At 52.8% G+C, this 15,784-nt stretch overlaps 1 protein-coding gene across 1 annotated transcript in view; it reads right to left on the bottom strand.

The window, feature by feature from the left end:
- MICALL1 (MICAL like 1) overlaps positions 1 to 13,474 on the bottom strand; it is a 30,769-nt gene extending 17,295 nt beyond the window's left edge. The window contains exons 1-6 of the mRNA XM_044679117.1: positions 13,329 to 13,474; positions 4,816 to 4,864; positions 4,196 to 4,337; positions 3,791 to 3,888; positions 1,841 to 1,986; positions 974 to 1,413 (exon numbers count right to left, since the gene is read on the bottom strand). Of these exons, the coding sequence (XP_044535052.1) occupies positions 974 to 1,413; positions 1,841 to 1,986; positions 3,791 to 3,888; positions 4,196 to 4,337; positions 4,816 to 4,864; positions 13,329 to 13,474 (1,021 nt within the window). The remainder of the gene's footprint in view (positions 1 to 973; positions 1,414 to 1,840; positions 1,987 to 3,790; positions 3,889 to 4,195; positions 4,338 to 4,815; positions 4,865 to 13,328) is intronic.
- Positions 13,475 to 15,784: the final 2,310 nt, after the last annotated feature.

Genomic DNA, 15,784 nt, shown 5'->3' on the forward strand with positions numbered 1-15,784 from the left:
AAGGGAAGGGAAGGGAAGGGAAGGGAAGGGAAGGGAAGGGAAGGGAAGGGAAAAAAGGAAGGAGAGAACAAGATAGAAGAGAGAAAAGGAGAGGAGAGAGGAAGAAGGAAAGAGGGGAGAGAGGAGAGAAGAGAAAGACAGAGGAGACAAAAGAAGATAAGAGGAAGGAGGAAGGAGGGAAGAGATGGAAGAGGAGAGAGGAAAAAGGAAGGAGAGAAAGAGAAAAGAAAAGGAGGCATGAGGAAAAAAGAAGGAGGGAGACAGAGCCAGAGAAGAGAGTGGAGAGAGGAAGAAGGAAGGAGAGAAAAGAAGGGAGAAGAGAAGGAGCCAGGGATGGAAGCAAAGGAATGGAAGTAGAAGAGAATAGAGGGCACAGAAGGAGGAAAGAAGAGAGAGGAAAGGAAAGAGAATGGGGAAGGGGGTAATGGCAAGGGAGATAAGAATGTCACAGGGATGGAATCAAGAAGTTGTGGGTCCAAGCCATGCTCCAGATCCAATCTTTACTCACCCCTCCAAGATCCCAGGTACAGTCTGGGTACTGCTTTGTACCAGTGATTTCAAGAGTCTTGACCCTTCCCTCTGTGCCCCATCCCCAAGTGACCTCTAAAATGCAGGCTCTATTCTTTCTTTTCTACTTTGTGGCCTGGGCCAGTCCCCAGTCAAGCCAGAAGTCCTGGGAAAAATCCTGGAGCCTGGATTCCTGTCCCCAAGTTCCTCCTCAGCCCAAATAGCAATTTGGAGCACTCTCAACCAATACCACAGAGCACTTTCTGACCCCTCCTTCTGGACATGTCCTTCAGCTGAGCCTCAGTTTCTCAGTGAAATGGAGATGGCAATCCTCACCCCATTCTTCCCAGTGTTGCCAGAGCCCCAAGTTACTAATGGAGATGTGGAAACTTTGCATACTATTGAGTGCTGCCCAAAGGACCCTTAAGAGCAGAATCCTGGGCCCTGCACAGATGCAGGCACTCACCATTGACCAGGCAGGGGCCCTGCTCTCCGGGGCTCTCCCCCTGTACACTGGAACGTGGCCGAGGGACAGGCTGGGGGCCAGGGGATGTCTCCGAGGCTTTCCTTGGGGCAGGAGTCGGCCGGGGTGGCGCTGGCGAAGAAGTCAGCTCCTGAGGCTTGTTGGGGAGGGGGGGTTTGGACAGAGTCTGAGGCAGGGGCTCCAGGCTGGGCTGTGGCTCCCCCTGATCCCTCCTGGAAACAGCAGAGTCTTCCTCATCCTCACCCACAGCAGTAGCCTCTGTCCGGTCTGTCCCCTCTGGGGGTTGCAGGGCCGTTTTGGGCCTGCCTTCTGTCCGCCCCAGGGGGCCCAGCTTGCCCCGATGCTGAGTGCACACAAAGGTGCCTGCCTCTGGTCCGTTCTTGTAGGCTCCAGGGAGCAGGGTGCTGGAGCACTCCTTACATCTGTGGGAGAGAGGCACCCATGAGCCAGGGAAGAGCCTAGGCCCCAGGAGCTGAGAGGCGGGGCCCCAATCAGGGAATCAGAAATCTGGACTTGGAAAGGTTATTGGAGCTGCATTTAGCAGAGCTCATTTAGCGGAGCTGCAAGGAGCCTCAGGAGAGCTAGTCCAAGCTCCTCATTTTACAGATAAGGACACTGAGGCCCAGAGTGGCAGGGCAGGATCAGGTTTTGACATAAAGGCCTGCGCCACTTTTCCCCCTGCACCCCCTAAAAGCAGGCTAGATGGCTGCTTCCCGAAAACCTTCCCATGTAGCTTCTGAGCCCATGGGTAAGTCCCGGGCCAGCTGGGGCAGGACTGACCCCCGGGGGACTCGTGCTGCTGTTGGGCAGAGGAGGCAGCTCTTGGCTGCTCCCCTTCATCCAGCTCACCTGAAGCACTGACGATGATAAAGCTTGCCCTCCGCCAGATAGCGCTGTACCAAGTGGACATGCTGGTGACAGGCAGCACAGGTGCTGCTGGGGATGCCACGGGAGCCCTGCTCAGCCAGGCTCTCCGGGGCAGCCTCCGGCTCATCCTGGGGGAGAGAGAGAGCTCAGCCCAGCAGGGCTAAAGTCAGAGCCCCATCCCCAACCTCCACCCCAAGCCCACCACATTCTGGGTGCTTTTGTTCAGTCATTCAACAAACATTTAGGGGAGGCTTAGACAAGACCACAGTGGTTGTCCTCATCGGGTAAACAGCCTAGCCAGGGGATGAGACACCAGGACAGATAACTACTCGCAGGACTATAGGCTAAGAACATCTCTGAGGACAAAGGCAGGAAGGGGATGAAGCAAGGGCGACTGGACCTATGCTTTCAAAGGGGCAGAGTCCCTCTACCTGAAGCCTGGCACCTTCTGGGCAACTCAGAGACACAGAGAATTGCCTGCAGGCAGTGCAGACCCAAAGACTTATCTTAGAGGTCCCTGAGTCCAATCCTTCTTACTTTACATGAGAGAAAATTAAGGTCCAGACAGGGGAAGTTAGCTACTAGGGGACTTGTCTGAGATCACACAGGTAGAGGGTCCTAGGTCCAGTGCTGGAAGGGCCCTCAGAGACCATCTAGTCCAACTCCTTCTTTTTTTTTTAAACTCTTACCTTCTGTCTTAGAATTAATACAAAATACTGGTTCCAAGGCAGAAGAGCAGTAAGTCCAAGGCAATTAGGGTCAAGTGACTTGTCCAGGGTCACACGGCTAGGAAGTATCTGATGCCAGATTTGAACCCAGGACCTTCTGTCTCTAGACCTGGCTCTCAATCCACTGAGCCACCTGTTGCCCTTCAATAACTCTTATTTCAACATAATTTCTTTTGTGATCCTCAGGATTTGATTTTATGTATTAAATACATGATCCTGAGCCCAGAAAGACAATAAACCCTGCTTACGGAATGAGCACCTCGGGTACTGACTCTTTCCCAAGCCTACTTTGGTCTAGGAAGTGAGATTCCCCTGTGGATGTCACATCCTGGGCTCTGTGATAATGAGATTAAATCTACCCTGCCCATTCTTAGATTTAATCACCAAAGGTGAAAACGATCCCACTTAATTCTCATGTGGGGAGGTCTGTGACTCAAGTGTGCAAGAGTGAGTGACAAATCAGAATTGACTGATTTCCCCCTGGGCAGTCCTAAGCAAAGCGTTTGCTTTGATTGGACACGTAAACTAGAGGAAGGCACAGGAAGTGATGCAAAAGAAGTGCCTTTAAAAGGGAGTGACAACTTCCTTTGAGTGAGTTCTCCTCTGTTCTTGTTCACTTCTTGGACCTGGAGGAGCACTGGCTGGGACCCTGAGACCTTGGTGAGACTTCTTAAATCTCTCCCTTGGAACTACATATACTGAGTGACAAAGGCTGACTACCTTAGCTTCCCTGGAGGCTCCCTTGATTGGGAGGAGCTCTTGTGGCTAAAACCCTTGTTAATTGACTTTTAGGCTCTTCTGCTGGGACCTCTGGAGCCCTGCTGGAGTAAAGCCAAGACTTGAATACATAATCTAGTTCGTTAAGCTAGATCTCTTACTCTACCCTCTTCTCATTGTTCTACTTTCACTCTCCTATATTTTATAAATAAATTACTAAAATCATTTTAGAAATTGATATTTATTCCATTCCTTGGTGACTACTCATTTAGATATTAATATCCAACAACAACAAAAAAACCTTTTTTCTTCTTATAGCTCCCAGACTCATTCAAAATAGAGAACCTGCCAGTCTCCATTGCCCTGGAGGGCAGGGAGCCTTCTGGCCTTCCTGGCCATCCCCAGGGATTCTCTAAGAGTCCCTCCTTGCACAGATGCCCTAGATCTCTTTCTGCCATCTCTGAGAAGGGGGCAGCCACCAACCTACCTGGATCTTGCTATTCTCTGTGTCAGCTTTGGGAGCTGCAGCTGATGCCGAAGGGGAGGAAGGACCTGCTGGGTATTTTCCAGGTGGAGAGACGCTGCCTGGGAAATGATAGGGAGAGGAGATGCTGGCCAACTGCTTGGTGCTTCCCCCTAGCGTGGCCCAGGAATGTCTGCAGGCCCCCACCCCCTCCACCTGGACACTGACCTAGGAAATCCCCACCCCACCAGCTCCACATTCTGAAGCGGGGCAGGGACCAAAGGAAGGAAATAGGCAGGAGGGGTGCCACACTCTGGCAGCAGGCCTCCAGGGCAACAAGTGGCCCCAATCAAAGTGAGCTCCAGCCCACCCTGCCGCCACACCTGGGGCTGGCACCCAAGAAGCCAAGGGAGAATTCTGGGGACTCACCTTGGCTGGGGTTCGTAAAATGATTATAATACTGAGACACATAGGTCATGATGCTAAGGCAGTCAGGCACACTCATGGAGACCATGTCGTTGGGGTCCAGCAGGGCTGGGATGCCCAGCTCCCGCTCTGCCACCTCAAAGGCCTGAAGGGAGACAGGGGATGGCATGAAACATCAGAGTTCTGGGCAGAGAGGGGCAGCAGGGAGCCACGAGGACCAGGGGCAGATTCATCGCAGCTGATTCCTGCAGCCACGGGACAATGGCTCTGGGAGGGACAGGACGGCCTGGTTTCCCGGACGCCAGACAGCACCAGGCCAAGAGGGATTGGGGAGAAAGGAAGAGCAGGGGGGAGCAGGGCACCAAGCCGGACAGGGGAGGGGCATTCCCACCAGAGACCATTCACCTCCCTGGGCTGGCAGCTTTGCCGGAGCCATTCAGAGCCAATGGAGCCAGGCTGACGGGCATGTTGGACCATCTTGGAGGCAGAAATGGCCTGCCCTGTCTGCCATTCCTATCCCACAAGGCTGAGCTTATCAGATGGTCCCCAACTCCCCCGCTCCCAGGCACCCCCCCACCTTCTGTTCCCACTTTTGTTCTAGGCCCCATCTGTCTGGGACTCACCAGGCGGTTATTTTCATAGACATTGTCCTTGGAGAGCGAGTCGAAATCTCTAGAACAGACAAAGAAAGTAAGGGGTGAGACAGACAGACAGGGGCTCAGCAGGTTTGGTGGAGGAGGAGGGGGAGGGTTCAGGGTCCCATCAACTGCTGGGGGAGGGGCTGGTGGTGTCTGGCACTTAACTGACCCTGTGCCTTCTCATCTTCGCAAAGCCTGGGGGAAGGAACCAAGTATCCAAATACTTAGAACTTTAGGGTTTTAGACCATAGAAGACCTTAGAGAAAGGAATGTCAGAGCTGGGGGGGAGCTTAGAACAGGGAATGTCAGAGCTGGGAGGGAGTTTAGAACAGGGAATGTCAGAGCTGGGAGGGAGCTTAGAACAGGGAATGTCAGAGCTGGGGGGAGCTTAGAACAGGGAATGTCAGAGCTGGGAGGGAGTTTAGAACAGGGAATGTCAGAGCTGGGAGGGAGCATAGAACAGGGAATGTCAGAGCTGGGGGAGAGCTTAGAACAGGGAATGTCAGAGCTGGGGGGGGAGCTTAGAACAGGGAATGTCAGAGCTGGGAGGGGGCTTAGAACAGGGAATGTCAAAAGCTGGGAGAGAGCTTAGAACAGTGAATGTCAGAGCTGGGAGGGGCCTGAGAACTGGGGCCTGAGGAATCATCCTAGTGTTTCAGAGCCATATATGTCTCATACCACCCCAGAGGGAAGTGAGAAGCAGGGGGATTGGAGAAAACAGACACTGAACCAACCCAGAGCTTGTCTAACCTCTAAGCATGAGTCAGGAGTAGGCCCAGGAGAGGAAGCCCAGAATCCTGGTTCAAGCTCTGCCCACTGCCCAATCTGCTCTCCTGTCTCCTTTTAAATGCTGATGGCGGCTTCTGCTTGGCCTTCTGGGGACCCCGAGCCCCTCCAACCCCTTTTTCCTGCTATACACACACAAGCGCACATGCACAAGCACACAGAAAGAGGAACCATTCCCCTCAGGGACAAAGTTTCAGTAAACACTGATTAGACACAGAAGGTGAGCCAAGGCTGAGAAGATTCTGAGATGAGCAGGATTAGGCCCCTATTCTTAAGGAGCTTGATACAGAGAAAAACACATTGACTCAATATGATTTGAATTCAAATCCTGCCTCTGATTGCTTACTACCTGTATGAGTTTGGACAAGTCACTTTCCACCCCCTCCTTGGGCCCCAGTGTTCTCATCTGTGAAACAAGGAGTTTGGCTTCCCAGACCCATTTCAGCTCTAAGTTTATCTTAGGAGAGATAAGGGTCAAGAATAGGGAAGATCTGAGTTCAAATCCAGCCTCAGACGCTCACTAGCTATGTGACCCTAGGCAAGTCACTTAACCTCTGCCAAAGTTCCCTCAACTGTAAAAGAGATAATAACAGCACCTACTTTCCAGGACTCTTATGATGATCAAATGAGATAACTGCAAAAAGTTTAGCATAGTAGCTGCTTAATAAATATTTATTCTTATGCCTAAAGGGCTTTAAAAGATTGTCTGCCCTTTGATCCAGCCATACCACTGCTGGGTTTATACCCCAAAGAGATCATAAGGAAAAAGACATGTACAAAAATATTTATAGCTGTGCTCTTTGTGGTGGCAAAAAATTGGAAAATGAGGGGATGTCCTTCGATTGTGGCTAAATGGCTGAACAAATTATGGTATCTGCTGGTGATGGAATACTATTGTGCTCAAAGGAATAATGAACTGGAGGAATTCCACGTGAACTGGAATGACCTCCAGGAATTGACGCAGAGTGAAAGGAGAAGAACCAGGAGAACCTCATACACAGAGATGGATACACTGTGGCAAAATTGAATGTAATGGACTTCTCTACTAGCAGCAATGCGATGATCCAGAGCAAGCCCAAGGGACTTATGAGAAAGAACAGTATCCACATTCAGAGAAAGAACTGTGGGAACAGAAACACAGAAGTAAAACAACTGCCTGATCACATGTTCAATGGGGATATTATTGGGGACGTAGACTCTAAACGATGACCCCAGTGCAGATATCAATAATATGGAAATAGGTCTTGATCAATGACACATGTAAAACCCTGCAGAATTGCTCACTGGCCACAGGAAGGGGGTTGGAGGAGGGGAGGGAAAGAACTTGAATCATGTAACCACGGAAAAATACTCCAAATTAATTAAAATTTTGGAAACAAATAAATGTTTGTTCTGTTGAATCATGTGACCATGGGGAAATATCCTCAATTAATTAATTGAATGAGCTTGATTAAAAAATAAATAAATGTTTGTTCTATGATACGCATAAAACTCAGTGGAATTGATCACTGGCTACGGGAGGGGGGAAGAAAGAGGGAAGGGAAAAAGCATGAATCATGGAACCATGGAAAAATACCTTAAATAAATTAATAAATTAATGAATGAATAATAAAGAAATATTTGTTGGGGGGAGCGGCATCTGGGTGGCTCAGTGGATAGAGAGAGAGCCAGGCCTAGAGATGGGAGGTCCAGGGTTCAAATCTGGCCTCAAGACAGTTCCTAGCTGTGTGACCCTGGGCAGGTCACTTCACCTCCATTGTCTAGCCCTTACCACTCTTCTGCCTTAGAATCAACGCACAGTATGGATTCTAAGATGGGTTTAAATAAACAAATAAAGGTTTGTTTTCTTCCAGACTTGTTCTCTTCCCTGTAAGCTGTATGATTCTGCTTATAGGACCAACAGTGTCTCTGCCTGTTTCCTCCTCTGTAAAATGAAGGGGTTGGATTTGAGGATTTGAGAAAGGCCAGGGGGAGAGGGGTAGGGGTCCCTTCTAGGACCAACTTTGCACAAAGCTGGCAGTGATGGGGACAAACCCGAGCTCCAGAAGAGAAGCTGGGAGGTGGGGGAGACAGGGGCAGTAATCAGCAAAGGCTTCAAGAAAGAAGTGGCATCTGAGCCACTTCTCAAAAAAAGAAGGTTTTCATAGGATTTGCAGCCAGAACAGGATGTTACCAGTTCATGCCATCATAGAATAGCCCCCTTAGTTTACAGAGGAAGAAACTGAGGCCCACAGTGGATCAGAGATGGCCCTGCTGTGTCGGGTGAGAAGCAAGGCTAATGGTTCCACCTCTAATTAGCACTCTTAACAGGTGGCCTGCCTCAACTCTAACATCCCAGAACAGGCAGGGAAGAGAAGGGGCCCTAGACATCACCGAGGGAGGGGAAGTAATTGGGGATCACAGATCTAGGGGTGGAATGGACTTCAGGGGACAGCTAGGTCAATCCCCACCTTTTACAAAGAAACAGACAGGAGCTGAGGGAGAGAGGGGGATTCACGGCCACGGATCTGGCCATCTGGGCTTGATCTCCCTTATTTTACAAAGGAGGAAACTGAGGCACAGAGAGGTATCAGTCTGGCTCCTCTGGGCAGGAAACTGCCGCGCCAGGGTGCCAGCCCAAGTTCCCGACTCCTTAATCCCCTGCTCTCTCTCAGGCCCTTCGGTCTGGCCTTGTATCCCTCCTAATTGGTTGTGTCTCTTCCTCCTTTCCCAGACTGTGGGTTAGCCCGGCGGGCAGACAAGGAGCTGTGCTCAGGTGTGGAGGCGATGACCCCTTCCCCATGATGAGAACCTGAGCAAGAGTGAGCAGAAGGGGTGGGGCGGGGCGGCACACCTACTCCAGCATGCCCGGTCCTGACCCAGGAGGGCTGCGGAGCAGCATGGAGAGCTCCTCACCAGGCGCTTTGGGGTCAAGGAAGCCAGGGAGGGCTGGCTGGGCTGGGCGGAGGGAAGCCTGCTGTGGCTTCTGGCCTTCCCTCTGGCCAAACGTCAATATGGCTGAGGCCTTCACATCGATAGGAAAGAAACCTCCGCCAGGGATGGCAATGGCTCCCCTGGCATCGAGCTTGGCAGGGAGTGCCAACGGGCCATCCGCACCTCTTATCGAGCCAGAGAGGACCTCAGGAGGACATCGTGGGCAGAGGCAGCGCTCTGACATCCACGCTCTAACTTCGCCTCTCATCACCCAGGATCTTCCATCTACACGGGGCAGGCGCCTTGGAAGGCCTGTTTTACAGATGAAGGAAACTGAGGGAACAAGAAGTTCAGTGATTTGCTCGGGGTCATAGTTAGTCTCTGGGGTGAGAGCTGAGCCCAAGTGTTCTTAGGTCCAGGACCTGAGCCATTCCACTGGGGGGCCTCAGAACACCAGGGGACGGCAGAGCTGGTCAGGGGGAAAGCTTAGACCAGGGGACGGCAGAGCTGGGAGAAGCCTCAGAACAGGGGATGGCAGAGCTGGGAGGAGGCTTGGAATAGGCAATCTCAGGGCTAGGCAGAAGATTAGAACAGGGCAGGTCAGAGCTGGGAGGGAGCTTAGAACCAGGAATGTCAGGGCTGGGAAGGGCCTCAGAGATCATCTTTTCCAACCATGTTTATAGCTAAAGAGACTGAGGCCCAAGGAAGGGTCCCAGGCCTCACCTTTCTGCAGTCAATGAGTCACATTTCTGAAGGGCCTCTCACCCAACCCAGGTCTGGGCCATATGGACACAGCCTGTTCTTCTCTGCTCTCCTCTGGAGTTCTTGGGAGAAATCAAGGCAAAGTGGGCCAAGCCCTGGCATTTGGGGTCAGAGGCCCTGGGGTCCCATCCTCTGGGGCCAATCAGTCCCCCAAGTGAGTCTCAGGCTCTCTGCGTGGTCCCGGGAAGGCCTGGCACAAAAAGGCCCCTCAGGTCCTAACAGATCTAGAATTCTGAGAATGTTTTTCGTCAGCGTTGGGAGGGGCCCTAAACACCTCCTCTTCCAAGCCTGTTTTTCTAGCAGAGACCTCACTCACCCCGACTTCTTCTTCCTCCTTCCCCCCAGCTTCCCAGCCAGGGGATCCTTTCTGCCACCCCCCCTTCCTCCTGTTCCTGGGGCAGCTGAAACCAGCCCAGGCAGCCCTGCCTCCCCACACCAGGGGATGCCCTTGTAAGGGCCTGCCTGGCGTGGGGGCCCTGGAAGCCTGACCGGGCCGCACTGTACGAGGGCGGAGCCAAGCCCTAGAGCAGCTCCATCCATCTCTCACTTCCCAAAGTGGTGAGCTTTGGGTTGGTTTGTTTGGGTTTTCCTGGGAGGAGGGTGTTGGCTGGTAATTCAATCAATGCAGGGACTCATCCCAGTATGGAAGCTCCCTCCCTGGAGCAGATTGGTGCCTCTTCTGCAAGGATGTCCTAGACTATAAATCCCTAAATTCCAGGGGCCTGAGAGGTTCACTTACGTGCCTGGGGCTCTGCAACCCATATATAGCAGGGGTGGCATGTGAACCCAGGTCTGCCGACCCCCCAGTCACTCTGCCAACAGGCCTGTCCCCAAGCTGTACACGTAGGCTAAAGGGAGCAGAAAGGATGCAGGAGGCATCCCTGTTCTAAAATGCAGTCAGTCAGTCAATAAGCACTAAAGTACCAGGGATGGAGACACAAGACTGAGCCAGGGGGCAGCTGGGTGGCTCAGTGGATTGAGAGCCAGGCCTAGAGACAGGAGGTCCTGGGTTCCAATCTGGCCTCAGACACTTCCTAGCTAAATGACCCTGGGCAAGTCACTTGACCCCCATTGCCTACCCTTACTGCTCTTCTGCCTTGGAGCCGATACACAGTACTGATTCTAAGATGGAAAATAAAGGTTTAAAAAAAAATTTTTTTTTTTTTTAAAGACTGAGTTAAACACAGATTTCTCCCTATCAGCTGTGCCCCAAGAAGGGACAGTCCAGCAATGAAATGTGCATCCCAGAGTCTGGGCCCCAGAGCCACCTCTGCCTCCTCTACCCCCCTTTACAGAGCTTTAGGGCGTCTCTCCCCATTTCTCCCCTAAAAGAATACACTACTCTTCTCTCCAAGAAAATGTTGGCCTAACAATTTCCTCCTCACCCACAGGCACAGGACGGGGGCCCTCGATGCCCTCCCAAACTCGGCCGACAACTTCCTGCAGGAGATGAGGCTTGGCCAGCCTCTCCCTTCCCCAGCTGTCCATCCGCTCAGGGCTGAGGATGACAGCAGGCAACCGCCAGACGATGCCCGGGCTGGGCCGGGAGGGGAGGTCTGGACACCTGGCTTTTGTACCCTCTGACCTCGCAGGCTCCATCAGAGGACCTTTAACCAGATGTTGTGAAACACACTGATTTCTTCACACACACACACACACACACACACACACACACACACACACACACACACACTCCTGGAGCTGGCAGGACCTAAGAGACCATCAATATTGGCATATCGGATATACAACCTGGGGGGGGGGGGTCCTGGTACAGTGCCAGGAGAACCCAGGAGAAATCCTGGCATGGATGCTTCATGGGATCTGGGCCATGTGGGAAAGTGGAGAAGAAGCTCTGGCTCTTTGAGGACTCAGCGGACCTGGAATCAAATTCTGTATGTTTTTGCCTCCTGTGATCTTGGGCAAGCTCCTTCTCTGTAAAATGGGGAGAGGGGGTACCTGGCTGGCCTTCATGGGCCCTTTCAGGCCCTTGGCACCTTGTACCCCTCCATGACAGAGTATGGAGCTGAGGGAATCACGCGACGCAGCCCAGGCTTTGCGGTGTCCATTTTGGATTGCAGCTAGAGCTGGAAAGGCTTTCAGAGGCCAACCTCTCATTTAACAGATGAGGAAACCAAGGCCCAAATAAACTAAGTCCCCCGTTCTCATGGAATCCTGGGTCTTCACCCTTGTTCATTCATGGATCTTTATCCTAGCCCAGGAGAATGGGGATGGCCAAAGGGCTGAACTTTCTGGTCCCTGCTTTGCCACTGATTCACTGAATCAGAGAATCGGAAGATGCTGGATGTTGTCCAGGCCACTTTTATAGAAAGCAGGCCATCATTTTACAGAAACAGAACAAGAGGCCTGGGAAGGGAAGTGACCGGCCCAAGGTCACACAGCAAGCCAAGGCCGTGAGTTCTGGACCCCAACATCTGAGTTCTGTCACTACACCAGACTGACTGATCCTGAGATCCTGAGCCCTCCTATGGCAAGAACAAAGGCCCAGTTCAGAACACCTGAGTTCTGGTCTCCACCTGGCCCTCTGCTGGCTGGAGCCAGAAGGGCCCTCCTAGGCCACTAAATACAACCCCCCCCCCCCTCATTTTTGTTGGTAAGGAAAATGAAATCCCATATACCCAGGACAAGAGAACACTATCAGGGCCTGTCCTAGAAAGGGTATCCAGTCCAGGCCATCCAGTCCAATCCCCTCAGATAAGACCCGGGTTCAAACACTGCTTCTGACACTATTTGGGGACCACAAGCAACCCATTCAGGCCCACTGGACCAGATGGCCTTCGAGGTCCCCTTCCAGCTCCAGACCCAGAATCCAATGACCTCCCTGGCCCTCAGTGTCCTCCTCTGTAAAATGAAGGGTCAAGGGGCAGCTAGATGGCTCAGCAGATAGAGCGCCAAGCCTAGAATCACGAGGTCCTGGGTTCCAACGTAACTGAAGAAATTTCTTGGTGTATGACCCTGGGCAAGTCACTTAATCCCCCACTGCCTAGCTCTTCCTCCTCTTTGGTCTTGGAACCTAGTTTCCATTCTAAGACAGAAGGTAAGGGTTTAAAAAAAAAATGAGGATAACTTCTGGGACCCCCTTCTGTTCCAGTTCCAGACTTGGAACCTCAAATTCTGTCCTCTCCATCAGCAGTGTCCAACCCACAGCCTTCATTCCAGAGTAGAGCCCACTCACCGGTTTAACAAAGTAACTAGTTCACAAAACAAATAGACTGTTACCAAACTATTACACTAGAAAGTGGGTGACTTTAGATTTGAATCCAAAGTCAGTCTGGGAGCAGCCCCGGGGCTCCTCTGTCTTACTGGGTTTGGATCAGGTCTCTAAGACTCCCGTAGCCCCCACCTTGTGGTGTCTAGGGCCTTCCCCCACCCCAGCGAGAAGGCACCTGGCCCAGTGACCTCTGAGCCAGCCCAGAGGGGAACGCTCAAAGGACTGATCCCACCTCAGGGGCACCCAAATGTGGGTGCTCGGGTGTCTCTCGCCCCCCTGGTCTAGGTCTCTCTGACACACACACTCTCTCAATGGGAAGGCAGGAAAAGGAGGTCCCATTTCACAGATGAGACATCTGAGGTCGCTGACACTCCAGATGGAAGCTTGATCCGGGCGAGGTCCGGCCATCTGGGGTCTGTAACCTCTGACCCCAGAGAGGTCAGGCGGACCCACTTAACCAGCCTCAGTGAAACGGGGGACTTTCCGTCCACACACGTTCCCTCTTTCCTTCCCAGAGATGCTTCAGACTCTCCCTCGGCCCTAGCCTGGAGGAATGAGGGGGCTCCGTGTGCCCGTGATACTTTGGGGGCTCGGAGCCCCTTCTCCCCGGGGGGCTGTGTTCCCGTAATACTGTGGGGGCTCGGCGTTCCTACACCCCCAGGGCTCCGTGTCCCAGTGATACTTTGAGGGCTCGGCGTTCTCACACCCCCCCCCAACCCGGGGCTCGGTGTCCCTGTAATACTTTGGGGGCTCGGCGCCCCTCTCCTCTCCCTCCCCCCTCCCCTGCGCGCCCCACGTCCGCACTCACAGGAGCTCGGGCCGGTGCCGGTGCAGGAGCGCGCAGAAGGCCAGGCCGTCCCGGAAGGAGCCGCTTAGGTCCCGGATCTCAACGCCGGGGTAGCCCCGGCACTGGTGGCGGCACCAGGCCAGCAGGGCGCCCCGAGGCCCGGCCATGGCTCCCGCCGCCTCCTCCTCCTCCCGGTCCTCCTCTGCCCCTCCAGCGGACGGGGTGGGGCGGGGCCGCCTCCTTGGGGCGCGATCGAGCCCCTCCCTCCCCAGGAGGACCAACCCGGCTCTGGTCGAGCTCGGGGCTGGGGGCTACGGGGTGCAGAGCTCCGGCTCGGGTTCAGGATCCTCCCCTCCTTCCTCCTCTTCCTCCTCTTCCTCCTCCTTCTGTCCCTCCTCCTCCCCTGACCCCTCCCCCTTTCCTGCTCAGACCTGTCCGGTCCGCCCCGCCCCGGCCCGCCCCGGCCGGCCCAGCCCGCTCTGACTCACACGCCCAGCCTGGCTCGGCTCATTAAGCGGGGCGGGGCACGGCCAGGACCTGGGGGTAGTGTAGCGGGTCCACAGTGCCCCCTATGCCTGCCCCACCCCCACCAGAGTCGCATCTCCTCCAGAGAGGGCACCCTTCAGCCCCAAAAGAAGGAGACACCTAGAAGGAAACACCCCAAGGGATGATCCCTCCACGAATCATCACCCCACTCTGGCTCTGCCAGTCTGCCCCACACACACAGCCTTCTGGGGACCCCCCCCATGAGCACGCGCTCAAGGGTTTCCCCTACCAACGAGGCACTCCACTAACGGGAGACACCCAAAATTCCCAGCCCTTTCCCAAAGCATGCGGCCAGTACGGGGGACCCCAGCTGTAAGGGGCCACCTTCCTCGGAGACACAAGCAGGAACTTTCCTTCCCTTCCCTACGATGCCCCAAACCCATTAGACCCTGCTAAGTGTCCCCAGCAGAAATGTAGAACCCTCCCCTGAATTTCCTACACACCCCCCCACACACACACACTCAGTCCCTTGCCTGTGAGGAGAGTATCAGCTATCTCCCATAGAGGTCCAAAGAGGTCCCCATCCCTTTTTTTTTCTTTTTTCAACCTTTGGATTCTGCCTTAGTTTCAGTTCTAAGACAGAAGGGCAGAAAGGGCTAGGCAATTGGGGTTAAGTGACTTGCCTAGGGTGGCACAGCTAGGATATGTATGAGGCCACATTTGAATCCGGGACCTCCCATCTCCAGACCTGGTGTTTTCCACTGAGCAACCTAGAGAGTCCATCCCCTGCCCTTCTTGTAAAGACAGTCCAGTCCTCTAGCCCTATCACATACCTGCCCCTAGAAAATGCACCCCCAGGCGGGAGGCTTAAGACCCACATCAAAATAGGAGATTTTGTAATGAGAAGAGCAATGGGATTGGAGCCCAAGGACCAGTTCTACCATAAACAAGCTGTGTGAGGGCGGACCAGGCACTTGGCCTCTCCAGGCCTCAGTTTCTCCAGGTGTAAAATAAGGAAATTGGACCAGATGACCCCTTCAGATCCCTTCCAGCTCTAAAACCCGATCCTCTAATAATGACTCAATACTTTTCTAACTGACAAACATTGGTTAAGTACTTACTATGTGCAAAGCCTACAGAAAGGAAAACCAGCAATAGTCTGCGCAAAGGGAGCCCGTAGCCTAATTGTAGGATGCAACAACATACACTTGAATAAGTACAATACTAAAAATCTCAACCTGTTTAAAGTTTCGTTAAAGACTGGGGGAGGGGAGAAGAACTCCATTTGCACTAAAACTTTTGGGACACTACAGAAGCCAAGTATGTTGGAGATAAAGGAGAGATGACATGGTGCTTCTTTGGTTGAGCAGCCCTGAAACTTTCAGCTGATTTAGGACCAAGGAAGGCTTCCTGGAGAAGGTGATACTTTTTGGGAACTGGATCTTTTGGGAAGAAATTGTCACCAAGTCAAGCTGAGGACAGAGCACTTTCCAGGCTGGAGAGGGATAGACTGCAGACATGGAAGGCGGAGGATGAGAGATAGCTTGATCCTGGTTCCAGAGTGGCCAAAGGGAATATTGTGAAGTAAATCTGGAAAGGTGGGTTGGACCTTTAGATAGCAGGCTCCGGTTTTTGTCTTTTTTAATACACTAAGCTGTCCCTGGGATTTTCTACCTCTTCTTGACCGCCACTCTCACTCCTGATTTGTGTATTGGCTCCTTCTATTAGAATGGAAGTTCAGGAGGGCCCAGATTGTCTACCACCAGCACTCAGCAGCTAAGTGGCACAGTGTCTGGAGTGTCTGGCTTCAGACACTTCCTAGCTGTGTGACCCTGGGCAAGTCATTTAATTCAGTTTCAATTCTATAAAATGATATGGAGAAGGAAATGGCTTACCACTCCAGTAACTTTGCCAAGAAAACCCCAAATGGGCTCATGAAGAGGCAGATAACTGACAATAAAAGCAGATAATTCGAGCATAGCAAATACTTT

Source organism: Gracilinanus agilis, chromosome 5, assembly GCF_016433145.1.
Source record: "Gracilinanus agilis isolate LMUSP501 chromosome 5, AgileGrace, whole genome shotgun sequence".
Classification (NCBI taxonomy): domain Eukaryota; kingdom Metazoa; phylum Chordata; class Mammalia; order Didelphimorphia; family Didelphidae; genus Gracilinanus; species Gracilinanus agilis.